The sequence below is a fragment of the Mizuhopecten yessoensis genome, unplaced genomic scaffold (assembly GCF_002113885.1).
Source record: "Mizuhopecten yessoensis strain PY_sf001 unplaced genomic scaffold, ASM211388v2 scaffold11101, whole genome shotgun sequence".
Taxonomy (NCBI): domain Eukaryota; kingdom Metazoa; phylum Mollusca; class Bivalvia; order Pectinida; family Pectinidae; genus Mizuhopecten; species Mizuhopecten yessoensis.
In genome coordinates, this window is record NW_018408880.1 from 1,688,560 (window position 1) to 1,715,801 (window position 27,242).

Here is a 27,242-nt window from a genome sequence, read left to right on the forward strand (position 1 = left end):
AATGGTTGGGTGTCTCTGGTAGAGGTGAAGACGATACACATGACTGCAGATGAGTTTAATTGGCGACAGTTACATATACATGTACTGCATATCACTTACATTTTGCAAAAGACATACACATTCGCGTTAATTCGTGAATTATCATACATAAAGCTAACAAATATTGATCAAACACATGCATATTGATATGTATTAATTCATTTGGTGAACTCATTTGTTTTTTAAATAAGTATTTACGAATAATCAGCTGGACCTACTTATAGTTAGTAAAAGCAATGAATCTTTTGTCAGACTGCACATGCTGGTTTTCTGTGTTCCGTCTCGATAAATTTGTTGATTCTTGTTCACGGTGAAACCTTGTCAGTTTCAACAATTTTGTTTCTGTATACAGTGGAACTTTATCAGTACCGATACTGTCAACCTCGATATACAGGGGTTACGCTCACTTTCGCTCTCTGAACCCCTGGAATATGTCATTGCAAAATTGAAGGCACGAAGATGGCTTTGATTGTTTGAATGGGCTCGGGTCAAAAAACTGACCAATCGCTAGGCTGATACCTGTCCTTTGAAGATTACAAAGGAGAGACGCCCGACTTCAAAGCCTGTCAATTTTTACCGTTACGTGACCGCGAGATTCTTTTGATGTACATCATAGGATCGAACTCGTCTTCTTGTCTCACCAACGAGGTGGCGCACACCGAGCCTTCAATTTTGCCGACATATTCCAGGGGTGTAGAGAGCGAAAGTGAGTGTTACCCCTGGATATCGAGGATGCGATACTGTGTGTACAATGAAACCACGTAAGTATTGCCTCTTTTATGGTGGCTGCAGTATATTGATTTGTACATGAAAACTTCAAAAGACAAGACTGTGGTGTCTGCCTTCATTAGTCTGGACAATTATTTTCTGTCTTGAGTATATCTAATTAGGAAAAAAGAGTTTCTTTAATCGAGACTTCCACTATTTCCAAGGTAGATGATTATGCTTAAACTCAATTTACATACAGAGCCTAAGTGGCAGACATCTGTTTCTCACAGACAATGTCTAAAATTATATAATCTTAATTAAAGAGAAATGTTTCTCACATAAAATATCTAGCCTTATATAATCTAAATCGAAGAGAAATTTGTTTCTCACAGACGATGTCTATCATGATATAATTCAAATTTAAGAGAATTTTTTTTTCTCACAGACAATGTCTAGGATTATATAATCCTAATCGAAGAGAAATGTGTTTCTCACAGACAATGTCTAGCATCATAATCTTAATTTAAGAGAAAATTTGTTCCTCACAGACGATGTCTATCATTATTTAATCTTAATCGTAGAGAAATGTATTTCTCACAATGTCTAGGATTATTTAATCTTAATCGTAGAGAAATGTATTTCTCACAATGTCTAGGATTATATAATCTTAATCGTAGAGAAATGTGTTTCTCACAGACAATGTCTAGCATTATAAAATCTTTATCGTAGATAAATTCGTTTCTCACAGAAAAGGTATAGCATATGATCTTAATTGAAGAGAAAAATGTTTCTCACAGATGATGGCAAGGATAATATAATCTTAATCGTAGAGAAATTTGTTTTTCTCACAGACAATGTCTAGGATTATATATTCTTATTTTAGTGAAACATACTAATTACAGTGGATAATTTTCGTAAATTAAAATATACAAGAAGGAAAACCGGTAATAATGTTATTACATATCTTTATTTTCAACAACAATTTTTGTTTAACAATGAATGCACAGAAATGTATACACAAATAGTATATTCTCTGTATGTTCTTAATGTCTTTTCCTTTTTCGATTTTGTTTTTACCTAGAAATCTGATGAAACAGACAGTATATTTCAGTTACTGCTTATTACTCTGCTGATGGAATTTAAATTTATTTATTTTTCTATTCTCTTCACCAGAAAATCTAATAAAGAAGAAAAATGGCACTAACTTATTTTGCACTTTCGTATTTTTTATTTAATTCAGGAATTCTGATTAAGACAGCAAGTGACATTTGAAAGTTTTACATTATACTCCTTTAATATCTTGTTGTGTCAGTGTTCTGCTCCACCAAAATTCATATAAGAGCTGGCTTTCTTGATAAATTGTCTGTTATATTCATTTTGGAATAATCACATCTCAATATTCATGCCAGATACATTTTAAGAGGTGGGCTGAATCTTACTTTGGGCTCAAAACTGCTAAAACCTGTTAGGAATTAACCCTTTCACCCCTAGATAACTTTCGTAGACTCTACCATACATTTGTCTGGGTGAGTCCATTATGGTCTACAGTGGTGAAAGGGTTAAAATCTTTTATCAAAGATAAAACTTTCCTCAAATCAGAGAAATTAAAGATATTGCCCAAACTGTACCTTCTGTTCTGTTACATGTCAATGCCTAACAAGATCACAGATCTAAAATATATTCCACACATATCAATCAGAATCACTGAGAACCATTTCTGAGGCCTCAGCCATGGGTTCTCCCCCTTCCCCCGCCTCCTGGTCACGACACTTGGAGTGCTGCAGTTCTCTTCGTGTCTCCGGTGTAATGAGACCATGTGAGTGTACGCGTAAAAGTTCTAATAAACTCTCCTTCTGTTCAGAAGAAATGTCCTCTTTGTATCGCTGTGCGAAAGTCAGGAAACACTGATGCCACAATACCGGTAATTCTCTCTTGTCAGACATAAACCTGAAATGTTCAATTGATGGATTGATGAGATTTAAACGTCCATCAACACAAAAAGGTGTTCTAAACAAAAGAACGATTCAAAAAGATCAATAGTAAATGAAAGGTAGATTAAGGAAACATGGTATGGAGGTGTTCAAGAGCAAAAATGTAGAAAAAGCTAGAAAACATCTGTCGGACATAAATGCCACCTTGGACCTGGGATTGACCTATAAATAGCAACAGTGACCTTGGCATTGACCTTTGGACCACAAAATACAAACATTTGACCATATCTGAGAAAATGACAAATGCTTATTTGTATTAAAAAGTAGGACTGACTGATACTTATTGACCCATCATTACAAAAAAGCTGGTATTCAGAACAATCAAAAGTTACATATCAAACCAAAACTCTAGAAAAAGATAAAAAGTGCCATGAAAATAATTTGTACTTCATCAAGCATCAAAACAAACAGGTCATACTAGCAAACAGAATAGGACCAAGATTATATTCTTTATGCATTTAACCAAAAATATACAATTTTCCCTTTGCACATTGCATTGTAAAGGAAATAGATTCTGTGTTTGATAAACACTCTTTTCATCCATTGGTCAATGCAATGCAATCTATGCTGTACACAAAAAACCTTTTGATTTGAAATTGATAAGAAATAAAGAGATAAGATTTCCTTATGTATCCTTTTATTATGTACTAATTCTCACCTGATAAAATGGAACACGATGGCATCTACCACTCGGTACGGTAAGGCGTACTTCTTATCCAGGAGGGTACGCAGAAATATACTGTTTGCTCCGTTGTAGTCCATCTCGGCTATTTTCAAGATGGCTGCAGCAGAGTGCAACATGGGTATGGAGTTCTTGGACAAAATACTTGATACGATCACTGCTTCTCGTAGGGTGCAATCACCAGCCTAAATTAACACAAACTGAGTCACTAAATAATTCACATCATAATGACAGCATGGTTTGACAGATTGGACAATATTCGGTATTTTATTTCTTTAATTTACTTGAAACAAATCTTGATGCTTTTTTTGCTCGACACTCTGCTATCTCGAGGTGTACTTACGTACCAAATCTGGTTACTCCATGTAAAATAATGTAGAAGATATGCCCCGGACAAACTCTTTGGATTGACAGAATTTGGACGGCCAGGTGAAGTGCAAACCTATAGTTCCCCACCCCAGACTGGGAACCAGTGAGGGAATTATAATCATGAAGAAACAAGAATAATTCCAGTAATTACAAAGAAAAACATGTTGTAGTAGATTTCCAGAGAGCTATCTGTCTCGGACCGCTGACCACGCTGACCACGCTGACACGAGGTCTTGTACAGGTGTAGGATAACATCACTGTGAAGTTTCTGCTTCTTTGATCCCAACTCCTGCACAGACAGCATGTGAGCTATCGTTGTCATTTTGTTAGGTTTAGGGGATTAAAGCTGGTCTTAGATCCCATGTAGTAAAGATGTGAGACACCCCACCCTACCATATTATCAAAGTGACTAATGTCTTTGGGCAAAAAACTTACCTCACACAAAGGTAGCAGGATTCCTTTGAAAAAAGCAGCTGGCTTGAAAAGTGATTTTTTCACAGCCTGAAATAGAACCACCAATTTGTGTTGCTATATTAGTGATATCTATAACATTCAATTAGGAATATATATAACAGCCAAATCACTCAAATTCTTTACTAACTCTAAGCTTTGCAGCTATCAGTATAGATTTGTACAGTTGTATACAGTCGGTTTACAAACTAGCTTTTTGAAAGATTATGTTATCTTACCATATATAAATGAAAATTCAATCTTTTGTATTCTGCAATGTCATCACGTATTCTTGGGTATAAAACAAGGTTGAAAAATCTGCAATACAAGATGTAGAAATTCATACAAATACAATATATATAATGCATTTCCTTCAAAACAAATATTCAGATTTCAAGAATGCAATATCTATCCCAAAAGTATCATAATCAACTACCGTAACACAATTACATGCAAATTTGATGTTACAAACACTTTTGTATAAAATAACAATGTGATGTCTTTGCAATGTAGATATACTGTGTAACCTGTGGGAATCTGAAGACAACCAGAGGATGTATGGAAATCGCTTCGGAAACTTATAATTTTTGTCTCTTTTCTTTAATTTAATATCTAACAATTGTCAGCTTTTATTTTGGGCTCATATAATAAATAGTGCTGCATTGTACAGCCATTGAACCAAAATAGTTGACATGTGACATTGTAAAAGGCTTAGTGCTTAAACTGATACTTGCTGTACATTTAAATGTGAATTTTTTATCATTTGGACTGTTCAGATTATTTTAGCGTGGTTGGGTTATCTTGTATAAACCATACTAAAGACGTGCGTGAAAGCAACAATAATGCCATCCTTGATACACCAGGGTCATGAAATCATTCTCCTGCTCAAGCATGGATTTTGTGCTCAAGCCTAATTTCTTTTTCCGTTTATAAATTGATAATAAAATCTTATTTTGTCAACAAATTGGGGGGAAAATTAAGAGACTTCCAGCGAAATACTGTTTTCAATGTTTACATTTTACTTTTTGATGGTTTGACATGATTTAAGTGAGTCACAAGAAATTTGGTTTGAGCACAAAATCCATGCTTGAACATGAGAACAGTTTCATGAATACGGGCCCAGGGGTTACAGTCACTTACGCTCTCTGCACATACTCCTGGAAATGTCTATCAAAAAAGGAAACGCTCAGTGTGCACCACATCGTGGATAAGATAAGAAGACCAGTTTGATTCTTATCAAACAAATGCCTTGGTAGCGTAACAGTGAAATTGACTGACTTTGACTGGGTCGTGTGTCACTCTTCTGTAATCTTCAAAGGAGAGGTATCAGCCTAGTGATTGGTCATGTTGTTTTTTACCTGAGACCAATCAAATGTCTATCTTTGTGCCTCCAATTTTTCTATGACATATTCCAGGGGTGGAGAGATTGTCAGTGAGCGTAACCCCTGGAGTATCGAGGATGTGATAATGCTACTAATGATGATATGTGCCGGTACTAACAAAATGGATGATAATATGAAATTGCCAGCATTTACCATGTACAATGACACTTACCTCTGAGCCATCTTAGCGTTTAGGTTGGACACAAATATTCGAGTGGCTTGGTACATTGCTGCCGCAGACCAGCTGTCTGGTTCCGTAAGGTATAAAATCTGGCAAAGGTCAAATCAAAAATGAAATTTATCAGACACATTCCCATATCCCAGTTTTTTGCTTTAATGAAATAATACTGTTCTCTAAATTAAAATTTTTAGCATTCAAAACAAAATTTTGAAACTGGGTTATTATTTGATTAAGAGCCATTTTAAGAGCTTGTAAGTGAAAATCTGTCTCATTGATATGGAAATGAATGAGTAACAGAAATTTAGTGGGAGTCTTTTTCCTGGTGTCCTCCAAACATTTTGTGGATAATGATTGACAAAGCCTACCTGTTCCCAATTACGAAGGTTAGGGACAATCTTGAAGGCCTTGGGGAGCTTTCCACTCCTGTAGCGCTGTAACACTTGTTTTATACTCTTGTACATGGTTACAACGCGCTCATCAAGCTCCTGCATCTGTACACTGGCATTGTCTGTAAACGAAGAAATCTGTTGACTAGAACTCTATTTCTTCCACCTCTGCACATGAATGATACACCTATCCCATGTAAACAAAGATATCTGTAGACTGGTACTGCTTGTAAACCAACTATATCTCAATTTATCTATTTACCAAGATTGATGATCCTACATGAAAAGTAAGGGCTACTCCTTTTAAATATATATATATATCGAAAAAAAAGGAAATTTACGTAAAAATCGTTTTTATGTTCCAGGTAATGAGTTGCAAAAAGAAAATCATTTATATCTAAAGTAAAATGCAGCACCATAAGTGTACAGCTTTGTTTTATGTCCAACCATCGACACTCTTGACATATACATGTATAACCCAAGCTGTTGAATGGTCTCACCATCAATCGACTCTGATTGTTCAACCTTAGGTGTTGAGCTGCCCGATCATTAGGGGACACCACTCTAGAACGACCTAAGTTCCTTTACAGCATGCTCATCAATGGACTGTGATCACATTGCCTACAATGTTGATTGGCCAACCATCAATGGACACGGTCATTGTATGACCTCTGCTATTGGCCTGATCATCAGTGGACATTGTCGTCATATGACCTTAGCTGTTTACCAGTAGATGCGTCAATAGTAGTCGTAGACTAATGTTATGACGTCGACAACGGCGAGATAAGTAACAGCAGACACAGTCGTCATTATAGGGCAAACAGATCAATATTTGATTATAATCGATCATCAGCCTATCACCAATTGTCATAAGACCTCTACTGTTATGAAGACGGTAAATCTCAAACAAACAAGTAAACACGTTCCACATCTCTCCGTTACCAGTGTTACGTACCTGACATTTGTGTGCGTATCTCTGTCTGTTTCTCTGTGATCTTCTCCTGTATGATGTCGGCCAGAGTGCGTCGTACCTGCGGCTCCTTAGACATGAACATCTGGAGAGCTGTCTCATCCCCCTCATCAACCTCCTGTCAGATAGACAACATGGTAATTACAGTCTTAAGGATCCCTGTCCCACTGCATGTAAACACTAGAGTTCCACTGAAGTTTCATACACATAGTGACCTCCCCTTTACTTCATTTTAGATGTAACTATAAGGTGTCTGTGCCAGGGACTACAGTTGTACAAGAAGCTAAGTTGTTTAGAGAAATCAGATTTTCATCAGGGTCAGGGTTTGAATTTGGATTTTTCATCTTTATTTCAGTAATTATATATAATCATTACTTTTTTTTATAAATGTTTCCAAAAGTAACAACTGGGGGGTGGAGACCCCTAATTTCTATTTTCAAATGTTCCAAAAGGTTAGAGTTTCGTTTTAGAACTGTTTTAGGTACTGGGATACTTATAAGGTTTTCAGGAATACTATTAGTCATGTTCTGTAAAGTGCCTTATATTAGAGTAATCTTGCAAAATGTATAGGGTACTATACAAATGTTGTATATTATTATTATTATAAATGTTCTTTAATCCGCTCCAGCTTAAATACATTTGTCTTAAAGCTTTCTAATATAAACATTTTGGCCTTCAAACATTGTTCTTTATCAAAACATGAATGTCCAGTGCAATAAACTCAGTATTTTTGGGGCCTTACACACTAGTGAGTCATACCTAAATCTTCATCAAGAAAAGCAAAATAACTGCTGGGTTTAAATTTTACTTTCATTCCAGACAGTGAAAACAAAACTTTTAGGAAATATTAAAGATATACAGTATATTGTGGACTGTACAATTGGAGCTCCAACCTGTGGTTTGATGTTTTGCTTTCCTGACCCAAACTTACAATTGTTTCATAGCATTCGTCTGTATCCGAAGTTTCCTCCACCTCCTCGTCCTCATCATCAGACCCATGCTGTAAGGATCTCCCCCTAGAAGCCCCGCCCACTGCTCCTGAACCGCCTAGGGAAACGGTCTTTTTTTCTGTTGGTTTTCTGAGAACACAAATATTCATATAAACATTTAAGAAGTCTATAATTGATCTAGAATAAACTGGAGCGTAACAATCTGCTAATCTAAGACCTTATGAATGGTGCCAGATATTTTGTAAAAGTAAAATATTTATAACTATAATGGTCAAAATAGAAGGAATATTGTTTGAGGAAAAATGTGACTAAATAAAGTAATTTGTATCATAAATTACACACAGTAAATATTTAATGGTATCATTAAGTAAATCTAGTAACCTATTAAAACATCTTTATAAGGCTAATACACAGACAAAGTAGTTATACTATGTGTGTAAATTGTCAATGCATACCAGTAAAGCTGGGTACACGTTAACACTAATATTTACTTTTTCAATCCATGTTCATCTTCCAATTCTTCTTGCTGTTTACGAGCTTGCTGTAGAATTTTCCGGGATAATTTGTTATCAACAAACTGAAAAAAATAAAAATAATGCAAGTCAACAACAGAACAAGATAAATATATAGACTTGCCAATGTAAGAGATTCTTAAATATAACAGATGAGAAGACGCATTTTTACCCAAGATATTTAAGGTCATAGGAGTGTATTGCTAAATGGAAATAGGAAGTACATCCCAAGTTGAAAATCAAATGTAGGGAGACATTATCACAATTGCCACATATATTCTAATGTTTAATATTAAATTGATGAATATTGTATGCTTATTATTGACAGAACAGTGTGTTCTTTCAATATTAAAGTATTGCAAAGCAATCCAGGCATTAATTCAGTTGTTTTTTAATCAATGAGTCATATGTGTCCATTTTTCTGTACTTCAGGAAACCGGCTACCTATTTCACTACTGTGAAGTTTTATTATTAAATGTCAATTTTTAATCGTTTATAGATAATTAATTTTACACAATTTCAGTATTTATGAAATTGATATACGTTAATGCAATACTAATCTATGTGAGTATCATAATTTTATTGACATTATTTTGCAAAAAAATTGTGGTTTTTTTTTTCAAAATTCACTCCTTTTTACATAAAATTCCATTTAAAATCCTTAAATTCTGACAACCTATATTTTTTGGTGGGAGAAATTTTTCTTTACTTCAAAGCAATATAGCTACAAATTTTGAATAAATTCTACTGAGAAATGACGACACAATCCTAATACCTTAAGGATAATTACTGTAACTGACAAATATTTTAAATGTATCTGAAGTGATGGGATCTTGACAATAATATTAGGTAAAACTACAGTAACTATGATACTAGGCCTGCAGGTATCACAAGCAAAACTCAATTTGTTTCTTCATTATTGATTCTATCAATGCAATTATTTTTTTACTCCCATCAGATACCCCTCCCCAATAGCAACCACATCTTGTCCCTAAACTGAAAAATTCTGTTATATTTTTTTCACTCTCAACGACATGTATATCATTATGAATTGATACAAGTTAGAGAAATACCTGTAATTTCTCTGGATAAGCTTGCGAGTCTCTTGGTTTCGACTTTCAAAACAGTTATCTTCCTTTTTGAATTGAGATCTCCCAATAGTGATCAGTCTTAACTAATTTCACTGGTGTCTAATTTGTGGAGCACTAGCCTACAAACTAGATTTTGGAAAAATTCTAAAAGCCCAACGTTATTTTCGTAGCAAATATTAAAATTTTCTTAAAATCTATTAATCAACAAAAAAAGGTGTTCAGAAAATCTTCCAAAGAAAACTAACAATTGAAAACCGTGAAAATAAGGGCAGATAAGGATCAACTTAAAATTAATTAATTTATCAATATATATGAAAAACATGTTGTGTCATAGTAGATTTCCAGCACACACGCAGGCATACACACATAGGGAGATATTAGCCAGGTGGCATAGGACTAGTAGTTAGAGCCTGATAAGGCAGCTCCTGCGAATTCCTCAAAAAATTGTATATTCTAATTGTATGTCTACTGTAAAGCTCTTTATGTTAGCTAGATAGGGCGCTATATCAAATGTTGTATATTTTTATATTATTATTTTGGTTGTCTGCACCTCAAAACTTTCCAATACCAAACGGTATCAGAGAATTCCACATTTTCATATGGTAGTGCGCTCATGCCCCACACTAGATATTTGTCTGTTGTAACTGGAGAAAAGAATAATGTAACTGACAGAGCGGAGTTTGATCCTGGGACCCTCCAAACACTAGAGGGATGCTCTACCAATTGAGCTACCTACGTCCTACGATCGACCCAGTCCAGTTCCCCTACATTCCTCCCTCCTGTTTCTAAATCTTCGCCCCTGAAGACACAACTATTTACAACACAAGTTTAGGTACCCCCTTGCTTAAGGTATACTCCTAAGTTTTGAAACAAGGGTGGGCAAGCTCACCAATTTTGTAAAGGGACAAAGAGAAAATGAAACGGCCAGATCAGGGTTCCAATCTAGGACCCTCTGAACTTGACAGACGCTCTACCAATTGAGCAACCTGGTCGCCGACGATCAACCAAGTCCAGTTCCGTTACACTGTCAAAATTTCTAAGTCTAGCTGCTGGTGTCAGGACCAGAGGAAACTTGGGCTATACACAACTAAACAGGACTAATTAGTCCAAAACATATTTTAAGGGTTCTACCATATAGTGACCACCTTCAACAAATTGAAGATTTTGTCACAAAGTTGGGTTTATGCAGCACAAATGACAGACTATATATATTACATAATAATTAATCACTTAGTTAAAGTTAAGAGAAGGAAAATTTATTTCGAGGAGAGTACGAGAGAGAGTTCCGAGCAAGCCAGTGATTGGGCAGCCCTCACCGACAAAGCTTGTTCGCAAAAGGGGGAAAAGAAGTCTGTTGAACTTGAAGTACATGTAACTAATTACTCTGCATCTTCAATTTTATAGGTGAAACAACTTAGTGCGAAACGACCCAGCGCGAACAGAATATTGTGTGAAACGACCTGACACCTATGCGACCAGGTAGCTCTATTGGTAAGAGTGCCCCTCTTAAGCTTAATTTACAGTCAGAATTTCAAACACCTTTGGTCGGGAGTCCTGGTCTGCTAGTTGAATTGTTCTTTTTCTGTGATTTAACTCTCCATCCCCTTTTTCGAAACTGGAAAAATCTAATTTTTAAATGGAATAGATGCATAATTGTTGTATATTCATATGATCCAGACTCTTGTGTGGGAGAAATGATCACATTAAATCACACATTGCGCCCCCCCCCCCATAAGGAAATGTCAATCGATTCACACCTCATCGTCGTCTTCTTTCCTTGTTCGAACTTTCACTCGACCAGCCTGTCTGATGGATTTATCTTCTAATATTTGGTCAGCAAGTGATTGGCCTCTATCTCCATCCCCTGTGGCCTTAGACACACGAATTTTCTTCGCCTTTCCCATTACATTTATAAATGCACGTGTTACGTTGAGTACCAAAACACTGAAGAGTTCCAATTCAAGGGGAGCGCTCATTTATGGTATTTTATAACAATTATTTCATTGTACAATTAATTTTGTTAAGTTTCCATTTTCGAACTGTATTTTATCAAAATATTTTGATATCATATTTTTCGAGCTTAAATAACAAATGATGAATTATTTGGCCTACAATGTATCACATTCAATGCTATTTTGGAACTCTTTTGCACTGAAGGCAAAAAAGCACACACCCCTGCTTGTGGGAGTTGAGGAAGGACTGTGTACTTTGTTATGGTCAAAAGACCATTGTTTTCTGCAAAATAAGATATGGCATCCAAAGACAAGCTAATGCTGCTTTTAAAATTACCATTTTACATGATATATTTTTACCTGGAAGCATTTGTGCGATCAGTTTTCCTCCGGCCATCACCCAAAGATGTGAAAGGAGACGTTGTATTAGTGACGGGGGCGGGGCATGGCATAGGAAGAGAAATTGCCCTTGAGTTTGGTCGGCTGGGCGCTAGAGTAGTGCTGTGGGATATTAACAAGGTAATGTTCAACTTAAATACATTAGATGTTTTGAATTTTTGTAATTTAATGAATTGCTGACAATAACACAGCAAAAATGTTTGTATATTTCAATTGGGCCAATACGAGCTTTAACTGTCTGACTGTTTAAGCTCATTTCCATTTCATGCCATCCGGATCAAGGTAATTAATATATGGTGACACAGCATGTACAAAGGTGTTTGAAATTCTGACTGTAAATTAAGATATATCATGTCATAAAAACTAAGGTGATTACTATAAAAAAGTAGTAATACCCTTGGTTTTTATATGACATATTTCTCAATACTGTTTATAATAATAATACTGTTACGAGATAATTTGTTACTAGTGTAAAAGATTTGGATTAATTAGATTGCCTTACAAGCGTCAGCTGTAGGAAATTTCCCTTAAGCTCAGTGGTAGAGCATCGGGCTGGAGAGCCAATGGTTGCGGGTTCGAGCCCAAGTGACGGCACTTTCTTTATCACTATTCCTTGTCCTACTACACTTACTTAATTTTATCTTATTTCCTGCACAGGTTCCTCTCAGGATCCTCTTCGCTGGACTCTGTAGTGTTATAATGTTCACTTCCAGTTGTTACACGTATTGTCCCTTTGTACATGTCCATCTGTAGTTGTTGTTTTTTTACTTCCTGTCCATTTCAGAAATTGTCAAGTGTGTTCTTGAAGCTATTTAATGAGTTGGCATTTACAAAGTGGGCTGGCAAATTGTTCCATACTGCTGTCATTCTTATGGAATTTTCTGTATCGATGTTCTTGTACATAAGGAATATCTTCATGAAGATTGTCCTAGTGTTTGATCTTTCTGAGGTGTCAGACCACATCCTTATCCTCGCACTGCTTTATACATGTGTCTCCTCGCACTGCCTTATACGTGCATCTCTATTGTGTCTCCTCGCACTGTCTAAGCCCTTATACATGTATCTCTATTGTGTCTCCTCACACTGCCTCATACATGTATCTCTATTGTGTCTCAATCCTCGCACTGTCTTATACATGTATCTCTATTGTGTCTCCTCGCACTGCCTCATACATGTATCTCTATTGTGTCTCAATCCTCGCACTGTCTTATACATGTATCTCTATTGTGTCTCCTTGTCTGCCTTATTCATATATCTCTATTGTGTCTCCTCACACTGCCTCATACATGTATCTCCTTTGTGTCTCCTCACACTGCCTCATTCATGTATCTCTATTGTGTTCTCGCACTGACTTATACATGTATCTCTATTGTGTTCTAGCACTGCCTTATACATGTATCTCTATTGTGTCTCCTCACACTTCCTTATACATGTATCTCTATTGTGTCTCCTCGCACTGTCTTATACATGTGTCTCTATTGTGTCTCATCTCACTGCCTTATACATGTGTCTCTATTGTGTCTCCACACACTGCCTCATACATGTATCTCTATCGTGTCTCAATCCTCTCACTGCCTTATACATGTATCTCTATTGTGTCTCCACACACGTCCTTATACATGTATCTTTATTGTGTTCTCGCACTGCCTTATACATGTATCTCTAATGTGTCTCATCTCACTGCCTTATACATGTGTCTCTATTGTGTCTCTTCGCACTGTCTTATACATGTGGCTCTATTGTGTCTGATCTCACTGCCTTATACATTTATCTCTATTGTGTCCCCTCGCACTGTCTTATACATGTTTCTCTATTGTGTCTCTTCGCACTGTCTTATACATGTGTCTATATTGTGTCTCCTCGCACAGTCTTATACATGTATCTTTATTGTGTCTCCTCGCACAGTCTTATACATGTATCTCCAGTGTCTGATCTCACTGCCTTATTCATGTGTCTCTATTGTGTCCCCTCGCACTGTCTTATACATGTATCTCCAGTGTCTGATCTCACTGCCTTATACATTTATCTCTATTGTGTCTAATCTCACTACCTTATACATTTATCTCTATTGTGTCTCATCTGACTGCCTTATACATGGATCTCTATTGTGTTTCCTCGCACTTCCTCATACATGTATCCCTATTGTGTCTCCTCACACTACCTTATACATGTATCCGCACTGCCATAAACATGTATCTCTATTGTGTCTCCTCGCACTGTCTTATACATGTGTCTCTATTGTGTCTGATCTCACTGCCTTATACATGTGTCTCTATTGTGTCTCCTCACACTGTCTGATACATGTATCTCTACTGTGTCTCCTCGCACTGCCTTATACATGTATCTCTATTGTGTCTCCTCGCACTGCCATAAACATGTATCTCTATTGTGTCTCCTCGCACTGCCTTATACATGTGTCTCTATAGTGTCTCCTCACACTGCCTTATACATGTATCTCTATTGTGTCTCCTCGCACTGCCTTATACATGTGTCTCTATTGTGTCTCCACACACTGCCTTATACATGTATCTCTATTGTGTCTCCTTGCACTTCCTTATACATGTATCTCTATTGTGTATCCTGGCACTGCCTTATACATGTATCTCTATTGTGTCTCCACACACTGCCTTGTACATGTATCTCTATTGTGTCTCCTTGCACTTCCTGATACATGTATCTCTATTGTGTCTCCTCGCACTGCCTTATACATGTATCTCTATTGTGTCTCCTCACACTGCCTTATACATGTATCTCTATTGTGTCTCTGCACACTGCCTTATACGTGTGTCTCTATTGTGTCTCCTCACACTGCCTTATACATGTATCTCTATTCCTTATACATGTATCTCTATTGTGTCTCATCACACTGCATTATGCATGTATCTCTATAGTGTCTCCTCACACTGCCTTATACATGTATCTCTTTAGTGTCTCCACACACTGCCTCATACAGTATCTCTGCCTTATACATGTATCTCTATTGTGTCTCTGCACACTGCCTTATACGTGTGTCTCTATTGTGCCTCCTCACACTGCCTTATACATGTATCTCTATGTATCTCTATTGTGTCTCCACACATTGCCTTATACATGTATCTCTATTGTGTCTCCACACAATGCCTCACACATGTATCTCTATTGTGTCTCCACACACTGCCTTATACATGTATCTCTATAGTGTCCCCTCGCACTGCCTCATACAGTATCTCTATTGTGTCTCCTTGCACTGCCTTATACATGTGTCTCTATAGTGTCTCCTCGCCCTGCCTTATACATGTATCTCTATTGTGTCTCACCACACTGCCTTATGCATGTATCTCTATAGTGTCTCCACACGCTGCCTCATACAGTATCTCTATTGTGTCTCCTTGCACTGCCTTATACATGTGTCTCTATAGTGTCTCCTCCCACTGCCTTATACATGTATCTCTATAGTGTCTTCTATTGTGTCTCCACACAATGCCTCACACATGTATCTCTATTGTGTCTCCACACACTGCCTCATTCAGTATCTCTATTGTGTCTCCTCACACTGCCTTATACATGTATTTCTATAGTGTCTCCACACACTGCCTCATACAGTATCTCTGCCTTATACATGTATCTCTATTGTGTCTCCACCCCCTGCCTCATACAGTATCTCTATTGTGTCTCCTCCCACTGCCTTATACATGTATCTCTATAGTGTCTCCACACACTATACTGTATATCTCCTATCTAAGAACCTTGCTGATACTGTATATCTCTATTGTGTCTCCTCACACTGCCTTATACATGTAGCTCTATAGTGTCTCCTCACACTGCCTTATACATGTATCTCTGTTGTGTCTCCTCGCACTGCCTCATACATGTATCTCGATAGTGTCTCCTCACACTGCCTTATACATGTATCTCTTTAGTGTCTCCACACACTGCCTTAAACAGGATCTCTATTGTGTCTCCTCGCACTGCCTTATACATGCATCTCTATTGTGTCTCCTCGCACTGCCTTATAGTATCTCTATTGTGTCTCCACACACTGCCTCATACAGTATCTCTGCCTTATACATGTATCTCTATTGTGTCTCCACACAATGCCTCACACATGTATCTCTATTGTGTCTCCACACACTGCCTCATTCAGTATCTCTATTGTGTCTCCTCACACTGCCTTATACATGTATTTCTATAGTGTCTCCACACACTGCCTCATACAGTATCTCTGCCTTATACATGTATCTCTATTGTGTCTCATCACACTGCCTTATGCATGTATCTCTATAGTGTCTCCACACGCTGCCTCATACAGTATCTCTATTGTGTCTCCTCCCACTGCCTTATACATGTGTCTCTATAGTGTCTCCTCCCACTGCCTTACACATGTATCTCTATTGTGTCTCCTCCCACTGCCTTATACATGTATCTCTATTGTGTCTCCTCGCACTGCCTTATACATGTATCTCTATTGTGTATCCTTGCACTGTCTTATACATGTATCTCTATTGTGTCTCCTCACACTGCCTTATACATGTATCTCTGTTGTGTCTCCTCGCACTGCCTCATACATGTATCTCTATTGTGTCTCCTCGCACTGCCTCATACATGTATCTCTATTGTGTCTCCTCGCACTGCCATAAACATGTATCTCTATTGTGTCTCCTCGCACTGCCTCATACATGTATCTCTATTGTGTCGCCTCGCACTGCCTTATACATGTATCTCTATTGCGTATCCTTGCACTGTCTTATACATGTATCTCTATTGTTTCTCCTCACACTGCCTTATACATGTATCTCTATAGTGTCTCCACACACTGCCTCATACAGTATCTCTATTGTGTCTCCTCACACTGCCTTATACATGTATCTGTAGCTATTGTGTTTCATCTCACTGCCTCATACATGTATCTCTATTGTGTCTCCTCGCACTGCCTTATACATGTATCTCTATTGTGTCTCCACACAATGCCTCACACATGTATCTCTATTGTGTCTCCACACACTGCCTTATACATGTGTCTCTATTGTGTCTCCTTACACTGCCTCATACAGGTATCTCTATTGTGTCTCCTCACACTGCCTTATACATGTATCTCTACTGTGTCTCCACACACTGCCTTATACATGTATTTCTATTGTGTCTCCACACACTGCCTTATACACGTATCTCTATTGTGTCTCCTCACACTGCCTTATACATGTGTCTCTATTGTGTATCCTTACACTGCCTCATACAGGTATCTCTATTGTGTCTGCTCACACTGCCTTATACATGTATCTCTATAGTGTCCTGCCTTATACATGTATCTCTATTGTGTCTCCTCACACTGCCTTATACATTTATCTCTATTATGTCTCCACACACTGCCTTATACATGTATCTATATTGTGTCTCCACACACTGCCTTATACATGAATCTCTATTGTGTCTCCACACACTGCCTTATATATGTATCTCTATTGTGTCTCCTCACACTGCCTTATACATTTATCTCTATTATGTCTCCACACACTGCCTTATACATGTATCTCTCTTGTGTCTCCCCACACTGCCTTATACATGTATCTCTATTGTGACTCCACACACTGCCTTATACATGTATCTCTATTGTGTCTCCTCGCACTGCCTCATACAGTATCTCTATTGTGTGTCCTCACACTGCCTTATACATGTATCTCTATTGTGTCTCCTTGCACTGCCTTATACATGTATCTCTTTTGTGTCTTCTTGCACTGCCTTATACATGTATCTCTTTTGTGTCTCCTCGTATATGCCTTTATCCTTACTCTGGATATTCCCGGTTAGTATTAATGTGTGTCATGAAATAATAAATCAAAACATAATTATCAATAGCCATATTTCATCAATTGTATATATATCCATTATTTAGAGGTTGAGCGATGTATGAGTAATTATGTATGTTTAATTATTATATAGGTTTATTTGTCCACGACAAGAAATAAATATATCCTTAACTGGAAAGGCATGGAGTGTTTTTATTGAGAACCTACGTTACATCTACATACTGTGCAAATATTAATTTTCTGATGCAGCATGCTGATGCGAAAATAACAGCAGGCAAAGTGAAAGTAGTATACAATTTGATGTCCTTTGTAAAGAATTCTGTCATGGATATCAAACTCCATAACAAATTATGTCAAATATAATCAAACTAATATCTCCAGAATCTCCCTTTATGATGGTGTAGTCCACCTGTATTTTGACAGAGTGGAAATGACTCTGTGGCTGCTGAAATCAAAGCTGCTGGAGGCGAGGCACATCCTTACGTCTGCGACCTCTGTAAGACAGATGACATCAAGACAGTAGCGGCCTCGGTAAAGAGCAATGTAGGCAATGTAGATATCCTTGTCAACAATGCTGGAATTTTATATGGAGGAGAGATGCTCAAAATGAGAGAAGAACACATTCGCAGGACATTTGAAGTCAACACTCTGTCTCATTTCTGGGTAATAAAGTTTTTCTATTAACGTACATAGGTTGCATTGCTTGAGTGGATTTTGTGGAGAGTGTACACCCTTCTTCTCTTGCATGGAGCAGTTGGTCCCTCACAGTGTCCATCAAATTTGTTTAAACAGTATAGTAATAAAGGGCTGATAACACTGTAGTCTCCAGTCATGTGTGCGTGTCATATTGATAACATCATCATTTTTAGCATTGTGAGCTTATGCCATACCACAGCGTCCATCGTCCGTACGTCGTCCATCCATTGTCCGTCCGTCAACTTTTCCTTTAAAACGCTACTAGTCCTGAACGGCCAAGCACATTTTGACTAAATTTGATCTGGAGCATCCTTAGGCAAAGGGGACTCAGTTTTGCATAAACAGTGAGTGTGACCCCCCTGGGGGTAGAGAGACAGGGCCGATTATTGGAAATAGAGGTAAAACCTTTAAAATCCTTCTTCTACCATAGAGATTAAGGGATTTCATCCAAATTAAGTCTGGAGCATCATTGGGCAAAGGGGACTGAATTTTGTAATAACGGTTGGTGTGGCCCCCCCTGGGGGCAGAGGGGCGGGGCCAAATAGGGGAAATAGAGGTAAAACCTTTAAAATCCTTCTTCTACAATACAGATTAAGGGATTTCAGCCTAATTTAGTCTGGAGCATCCTTGGGCCAAGGGGACCCAATTTTGTATAAACAGTTGGCCCCCCTGGGGGCAGAGGGGCGGGGCCGAATAGGGGAAATAAGAGCAAATTCTTCAAAATCCCTCTTCTTCTGTAGGTACGACAGGATTTTTTCCAAATTTGGTATGAAGCACCCTTTGGTGAAGGGGAACCAACATCGTATAAATGGTTGGCAGACCCCCTGGGGGCAGAGAGGCAGGGCCAAATAAGGGATATAGAGGAATGGCTTTAATATCCTTCTTCTGTTGGGATGAAGGCATTTTGACCAAATTTGAACAGTAGCATCCTTTTCGGAAGGGAAATCAAGTTTGTATTCATGGTGGGTTTGAAGCCCCTGGGGCCTAAGGGGCAGGGCCCAATAGAGGAAACATAGCAAAATCTTCAAATCCCTTCTCCTTCTGTAGGAATGACAGGATTTGATTACGGTAAATTTCGGACGAAGCATCCTTGGGTGAAGGGGAACCAATTTTGTATAAATGGTGAGTTTAACCCCCCTTGGGGTTGAGAGGCGGGACCCAATAAGGGATATAGAGTTATAGCTTTAATATACTTCTTCTTCTTTTGGGATGAAGGTATTTTGACCAAATTTGAACAGTAGCATCCTAATTGGAAGGGAAATCAATTTTGTATCCATGGTGGGTTTGAACCCCCTTGGACCTGAGGGGCAGGGCCCAATAGAGGAAACATAGCAAAATCTTCAAAATCCTTCTTCTTCTTATAACAGGATTTTGATTAAATTTGGGATGAAGCACCCTTGGATGAAGGGGAACCAATTTTGTATTTAGATAGAAAAACAGCTTTAAAATCCTTCTTCTTCTGTAGGAATGATAGGATTTTGTCCATATTTGGTCTTAAGCATCCTTGGGTGAAGGGTCCTAATTTTGTATCAACGATTGGTCTATCCCCCCTGGGGGCAGAGGGGCGGGGCCCAGTAGGGGAAACATACCAAATTCTTTGAAATCATCCTTTCACTTTATGAATGACAGGATTATGTCCAATTGCATATAAATATAACCCCTAACTAACATGTAATACATGTCCACTTCCAGTAACATCTGGCTATTCTTACTTCAATTTTGCTAACATTTCCAGGTCAGCAATACAGGCCCTCTGTGCCTCTTGTTTAGCTCTGCCTACAGTTTGGTCCAAGTGCATTACTTTATCATGAAATATTTCTGCGCCATCTGAACTGTTTCAACCGGGATATGCGAATGCTGCCTAAGATCAATATGTCACACATATATTTGTATATTGTTCTTATTTCATAGAAACTTTCAGAAACATTAAAAATAACTGCCTATCTCAACTCTAAAAACATTCTTGTTGTTATACTTAACAGATGTATAATTTTGTTTGGCCTCAGTGATCAGTTCACGTGTCTTTTTGTATTCATTTTAAGGTCTGAATCTGTTTTGACATGTTACTGTACCATATTTGACCTAATAACCACTCCATCTGCCTCCGTCCCTTTTCTGGTCGGAGCATCCGGCCATCTCTTTACCCTAATTAATTTCAATTGCACTTTACTTTAACAAAATGTATATTTTCAAAATTTTATAAACAGGATTTGGCAGTTTCTCTATTCGATACAATCTCTCAAATTGTTATGAGACCAGGGCACCATTCAGGTTAAATACAGATTTTTTTTAAATTTATTTTACATGTTTTTTACATTTTTTTTATTTTTTTTTACAATAAAATTATTTTGTTTCATTTTATTTTCATTTTACACTAAAACGTTTTTGTTTCATTTTACATGTATTTTACTGTTTTTTATTTTATTTTACATGTATTTTACACTAAAATGTTTGTTTTGGTTTCATTTTATGTATATTTTACATCAAAATGTGTGATTTAGTTCTCTTATTTTGATTTATTCAGACCACCAGAGAGTTTTTGCCAGCCATGATTAAGAAAAAAAAGGGTCACATTGTTACAACATCATCAATGTCTGCAAAGTCAGGCACTGCTCTTCTGGTCGACTACAGGTAATGGATGGTCCCCCGAAAAAATTATGATCTTCAAAATATTGAACATTATACATACTTGAATGTACATGATTTCCTGTAGCACATCAAACCCATGAATATTGAATTCATCATGGTTTTATGATATGAAGAGAGTGTAAAAATGTTTTGTGTCCATCACACATACTGTACATATTGTAGTGGGACTAGACTGGGTCGATCTCCACGACCAAGTAGCTCAATGGGTAGAGCATCCATCTAGAGTTTGGAGGGTCTTTGGTTTGAATACCAGTCTTTGCTGTGTATTTTTCCTCTCCAGTTACATTTGGTGTCCAACGAAATATACCCACAGAAGGTGGAATAGGGTCTCGTGTGTCTTGGGGGCCGAAGACTTTGTTAAAGGAGGGAGTAATGTAGAGGAACTAGACTGCAGGGTTGGTCACAGGCGACCAGGTAGCTGCATTAGTAGAGCATCAGTCTAGAGTTCTGAGGGACCTAGTCCGAATTATTCTGATGTTTTATCGACTTTTTTCATATCGGTCTGTCGTGACTATGAGGGACCTTGGTCGGAATCTTGATCTGGCTGTGCATTTTCCTCTCCCGTAACATCTTATTAAAGCACATTATTGTTGATTTATTGTAAAAGAAACCTGACTGCGGTCAACGATGTAGTCAGTATTACTGTCGTCTTGGGGTTATACAGTGCTAGTCAAGGGGATTATTGTTTTTAAATATATAATTGATTTATTTCCATTATGTTCTTATATAATTATAAGTGTTCAGTTCCATGATACCATGTTTGTGTGAGAATATATATATATAGAGTGGATTGTTCCAAAAATTTGAAAACCTGATATTTTCGACGCTGTTGCAATTACTCCCTCGCCCCATATATATTTACAAAAGTGTTAGCCTGAGTTTCCTCTGGCCCTGACACCAGACTCTGGCCCGGACACCAGACTAAGACATTTTGACAGATATATGTCTTACACCAGACATCTATCTGTCAAAATGTTTAAGTCTGGTGTCAAGGCCAGAGGTAACTCAGGATAGGGAAGGGTGTACATTTAACTGTATTGTTAAGAATACCCTTTCAGCTCCTCTAAGTACGCTGCCTATGGGTTTGCGGAGGCTATGGAGGAGGAAATGGACAGACTTGGTCACAGCTACATCAAGTTTACCACAGTGTGTCCAATGTTTGTAAGCAGTGGACTGGTCAAAGCTACTACCGATGTGTAAGTCAAGTAAAACGTTTTCTACTATTTGGCCAATGGTTGTTGACTGGTTTCATGAAATCAGGGACTAGTGTATAAGTTATGGTAGTTTTGTATTATACCATGCACGTATGACGAGACGTCAAGGGTGTACGTATATTTAGGGATCTGCTCATTTGTACAGTCTTGTCCCAATTGCTTCACCTCTCTATATCTGCAGACTTCCTTTCTAACCCAATTGTCACAAAACCTCTTGTTCAAGTACATGTTTTGACCTTCTGCAGTCCAAATCTAGGTCATTGTTACTATAAATAGAATTTGATGAAATTCTTGACGTCGCTGCTCTACAGACGTCATTTCTTTTCTGATTGTCACAAAACTTCACACATGTGTTCACAAACATCACCTCCTGTATAAGTTTTCATTTTGATCTTCTGCAGTAAAAAATTTGCATAAATTTCTTAGAACTTTGAAGTGCGAAGGTAGTTGTATTGTCTGCGGTGCCTAATTTAATCTTGCTTGGCTTTTAGTCAGAATGTCATTATACCATATACAAATGTATGTAAAATACTTCAATAATTTAGAAGGAGAATTTTCTATGGATGAGTACGAGTATAGGCTTTTTGATCTGTACACAACATGAGTGGGGCTTGGTAGCTTTGACATGAGATGCATTCTTTGTTACAGAGATGAAAAAATGTTGACACCGAAAGAGGTTGCCTTGGCAACTGTAAATGGAACTTTGATGAACAGGGCAGTTGTTACGATTCCAGACCATTTGGCATTCTCACTGCGAGTGGCAGCGTAAGTTTAGCCAGAATTACCTGGTGAAATTTTTAAAAGTTTAGACAATTTTGCAACAATAACACATGTACTAACCATATTTATATTGCAATAAGCGGAGGGGCCAATTTTAACATGTAATTTGAAGTAGGGGTGGGCGAGCTTATTACAAGAAAAAGCATTAACAATTAGTTAACGATTTTTTTGCATTTCTGTTGAACTGAATAAATATAAGGTTGGACTTATTTCCAGGCATGGGCTCATTGCAGAATGTGAGCTTGTATATCACCAGTGTGAGCTTGTATATCACCAGTGTGGGAGTATTTGCATGTATATAATACATCATACATTCACATATACAGATCTGTAACAAGCCTCGTGAGCTCCATCTGGAGGTCTAAGCTCTCACTTCTGATATATAAGCTCTTTTTGAGCTCTTTTATAGTCAATGTATGGATTCGATGATTCAATGTTCCTGATATTGATTTTGATATCCTGTTGCAGGTGGTTTCCACGGAAACTAAATTTGTGGCTGAAGAAAGTGGGAAACCTAGGAATTCAGCCACAGTACACCCCCTCAAAACAAGACTGAACTGTTTCCATGGAGATACATCTGTTTTTGTGATAGTTTTGGTAATAGCCGTAATTTTAAAATGTTTACAAATAAAATATACACATTTTTTAAATAAAGTTGATATTTTATGTTCTGAAAATTAACAAGTAATATAACAGACATAAGTTGTCAATTGTGATGTTACAATAGACATAGACAGTGAAAAATTAAAAAAAATTGATGTCAGGATCTGCTAGAATATTAACTACATTTTCTTAAAGTTCTTCATTAAATTGGTACATGTGTTGTTTTGAACTCCTTTTTTGTGCTGCTGTCTTTCTGCGTTTCAAAAATATGACTTATGACTTTTCACGCATTTTCAGGAAAAAATATTTCCAATAATAACAGTTTATTATTTTTGCTTGGCCTTTTTTAATTCTGACGCAACAAACCAGCACATGATATCTTCTTAGATTAATCGTTCGTGTTGGCCAGGATAGTAACGCAGTAGAACTGGACTGGGTCGGTCGCCGGCGACCTGGTAGCTCAATTGGTAGAGCGTCCGTCTAGAGTTTGGAGGGTCCTGGGTTCGAACCCTGGCCTGGCCGTGCATTTTCCCACTCCTATTACAATAGCATACAAGCTAGGGGGTCTTTATATACATGTAGGAAGGAAAACAGAACCTGATCAGGGATTACGATCCTGGCCGTCTTTCTGAAAGGCGAGTGTGTTATCCGGTGTGCCCCCACCATAATAGAACATACATTTGTATAAAGTAAAAATATCAGCATGTTTGAAAGTTGACCATAAAGACAATTCAGAGGTCCTTATGTGATGAATGTGGCTTTTAAACACAATTCTGTTGTTCATATTTATTAAATTATATCACTTTATTTTGAGATCCGTGAAAAATTAATGATCATGTTATTCCCATGTATTATTATGACTATAAAATATGGTTTTTAGATACTGGATTACAAAACATTATCAGTGGGAGGGTCTTGCTCCTGTGCGATTGATAAACGACTTTCATATGTTTTGATCAATTATCAAAATCCCTGGGTCCAGTTGTTCAAAAGGTGATTCGCTTAATCAGTGATTAGCGTAAATTTTAATTTTTGTATGTCTTTAAGACACAACCACTGAATTAGTTACAACTTTCAAGATATCAAATATTTAGTAGAGTGAATTTACATGCACAATTGTGAGACTTTACCTTGTATATCGACAAAAGTATTAAAGGCTGAAAAACTGTTGTTAAACTGTGATTAAGCTAATCACCTTTTGAACATCTGGGCCCTGGTATACAACTTGATAGCCCTTCATTCCAGCAATGAATCCTCCATCATAAAAATAGATCATCTCTGCACCCCTGGTATATATCATGACAAAATTGAAAGCTCTTTACACTAAACCTTGCGGATGATACAGCTCAACACATCTGACATCTTTGATGAAGATGAAAGGAATCATGCATCAGCATAACGGTAAAATCAAAAGGCTGTGAAGTGGGGTGTAGAATCTCTGTAATTGTTAAAGGACAAGTACTTATCAGCCTAGCGATTTGTCAGGCTTTTTACCTGAAATTAATCAAATAACTTTTTTATGCCTTGATTTTGTCATGGCTTATTTCAGGGGTAAAGAGAAGAAAAGTGTATCCAGAGCAGAATCCTCGGATTTTGTGGATGTCTATCCTAGACATAGACCTCTTTGTTCTTCAGAAGAAGATGTTTAACCTTTTCACCACTGTAGACCATAATGGACTTATCCAGATCAATGCATGGTAGAGTCTACTAAAGTTACATAGGGGTGAAATGGTTAATGTCGTAACACAGATTCCTGTGATATTGAAAGTGGTACCCTTTAACACATTACCAAGGTCGAGCTCTTACTTGATAAAGTAGTTCAGACACGGCAAGACGATTTACCCAAAAAACACACAAAAACACCTCACCAATAGCGTTTAGCTGAAGAAATTATTTAAAATAAAATAGAATGGGTTTTTGGGTAGTTTTGGGTGTTTTGGGGTAGTTTTGGGTGTTTTGGGGTAAATCGTCGTGCCCGTTCCGACATGCCTGTTTCGTTTTGTCCCTCTCTTTTTAAAAATATTTGGCTTGAGTAAGACTATTTCTACAAGCACGTGTGAACTTTATTTTAAAACACCTGTAATGTTCCGGCAGTTTACATGTGGGAAATTGAAGAGAACGGGCATACTCTCCCTCATTAATAGGAGGGAGACTCTCATTTTCACCAAAATTTACCAATCTCCCTCGAAACTCCCTCATTCAAGTCCAAACTCACACAAACTCAAAATCTATATTGTAGTTACTACAGGGTGTGTGTAATGATCATAACAGGTACCTGTGTCTTAATTAAATGAACGTAAATGAATGCGTTATTTTGATACATAAAAAGGGAAAGACAAATTGCACACCTATGTATGAGCAGCTGTACAATAAGAGAAGTGTCCTGTCTATTCAATGTCCCTATTACTAGACAGGTCAAGGTCACATTAATATTTTGTATTGATTTCAAGTTTCAATTTCAATTTTTGTCAAAGAAATGAACGGGAAATCCTCTAATTGGCTACATTTCTTCACCCAGATATCACCATTGTCGTCGTCGTCATCATCGTCGTAATCATCAAAAAAGTGTGAATTCTGCAGACTGAATGTCAAAGGTCAAGGTCACAAGATGACTTAGTAACCGTCGTTATTAACATCAAAACCTCTCAAAGCAACTAAAGGATTAAAAGACTACCTTTCATAATACAATGTCATATACATGTTGTTTATGAAAGATCATCACTTAAGACATGATAAAGAAATAAAAAACATCATCTCCGACTTGTCGAATTCTTAAGACAAGGTCCCGTCTCTAACTTGTGACATTCTTTAGACTTGAGGTCAAGGTAACCAGGGACAGTAAGTTAACAAACTTAAGGTCATGGTTGTAGAATTTTCAGGAAACATTTTTATCTTCAAAAATGATAAACTCTTTTTTATTATAATGATATTTTATTAACAGTTTAAGTACGGCCGAAAAGATGCATAGCTCGTATTGTATTCAATAAGTACCTATGATTTTATTGTATTGTCTTATATTTTTACTTGCATCCACACTGTTGGTTGCTCTGAAGAACATCGATAATCACAGGGACCTGAGAATTTGTTACAGGTATATATGAACCTATACTGAAGTGTTCAGATTTATTAAACACACTTTGGGGATTTAGATCAATCAATCATATTGGTAAAAATGCTACCTAATGATGGTATTATAATAGATATAAACCCCTAAACGTGTAAAACTACTCTGCACATCAATTTAGGTTCAACTATACCTGTAACCGAATCCGGTTAAAACGGCCTCACTGCAGTAACGGCCCTAGTTAAAACGGCCCCACCCTAATATATACTGTATAGTACTGCAAGTACTACAAGTGCGTAATACAAATACATAACTTGATATTATGTTAATAAAGTTACATGCGCTTTCAAGAAATAAAGATATGTACATGTACAGATAAAAACATGATAAT

The 27,242-nt window shown here is 37.3% G+C and overlaps 2 protein-coding genes across 2 annotated transcripts; one reads left to right on the forward strand and one right to left on the reverse strand.

The window, feature by feature from the left end:
• Window positions 1-1,701: 1,701 nt before the first annotated feature.
• LOC110465808 (bystin-like) lies at window positions 1,702-11,660 on the reverse strand. The gene is made up of 10 exons (XM_021521904.1): window positions 11,469-11,660; window positions 8,600-8,685; window positions 8,090-8,237; window positions 7,144-7,276; window positions 6,168-6,310; window positions 5,794-5,891; window positions 4,479-4,557; window positions 4,225-4,290; window positions 3,397-3,605; window positions 1,702-2,694 (listed from the first exon to the last, which is right to left on the reverse strand). The coding sequence occupies exons 1-10, from the start codon at window positions 11,613-11,615 to the stop codon at window positions 2,439-2,441; spliced, it is 1,365 nt and encodes a 454-aa protein (XP_021377579.1). The 5' UTR covers window positions 11,616-11,660; the 3' UTR covers window positions 1,702-2,438.
• Window positions 11,661-11,891: 231 nt separating this feature from the next.
• Window positions 11,892-27,151, forward strand: LOC110465756 (estradiol 17-beta-dehydrogenase 11-like). Its single transcript, XM_021521821.1, has 6 exons — window positions 11,892-12,182; window positions 18,269-18,508; window positions 21,066-21,172; window positions 22,249-22,386; window positions 23,053-23,169; window positions 23,653-27,151. The coding sequence occupies exons 1-6, from the start codon at window positions 11,961-11,963 to the stop codon at window positions 23,738-23,740; spliced, it is 912 nt and encodes a 303-aa protein (XP_021377496.1). The 5' UTR covers window positions 11,892-11,960; the 3' UTR covers window positions 23,741-27,151.
• Window positions 27,152-27,242: the final 91 nt, after the last annotated feature.

Excerpts from the sequence above, each read along its gene's own strand:
- LOC110465756 (XM_021521821.1), top strand. The coding sequence starts at position 11,961 with ATGGCATCCAAAGACAAGCTAATGCTGCTTTTAAAATTACCATTTTAC. Across the intron at positions 18,509-21,065 it reads ACACTCTGTCTCATTTCTGG|ACCACCAGAGAGTTTTTGCC; the intron begins GTAATAAAGTTT and ends TGATTTATTCAG. Across the intron at positions 23,170-23,652 it reads TTCTCACTGCGAGTGGCAGC|GTGGTTTCCACGGAAACTAA; the intron begins GTAAGTTTAGCC and ends ATCCTGTTGCAG.
- LOC110465808 (XM_021521904.1), bottom strand. The coding sequence starts at position 11,615 with ATGGGAAAGGCGAAGAAAATTCGTGTGTCTAAGGCCACAGGGGATGGA. Across the intron at positions 4,291-4,478 it reads TGAATTTTCATTTATATATG|GCTGTGAAAAAATCACTTTT; the intron begins GTAAGATAACAT and ends GTTCTATTTCAG. Across the intron at positions 3,606-4,224 it reads TCCTGCTACCTTTGTGTGAG|GCTGGTGATTGCACCCTACG; the intron begins GTAAGTTTTTTG and ends GTGTTAATTTAG.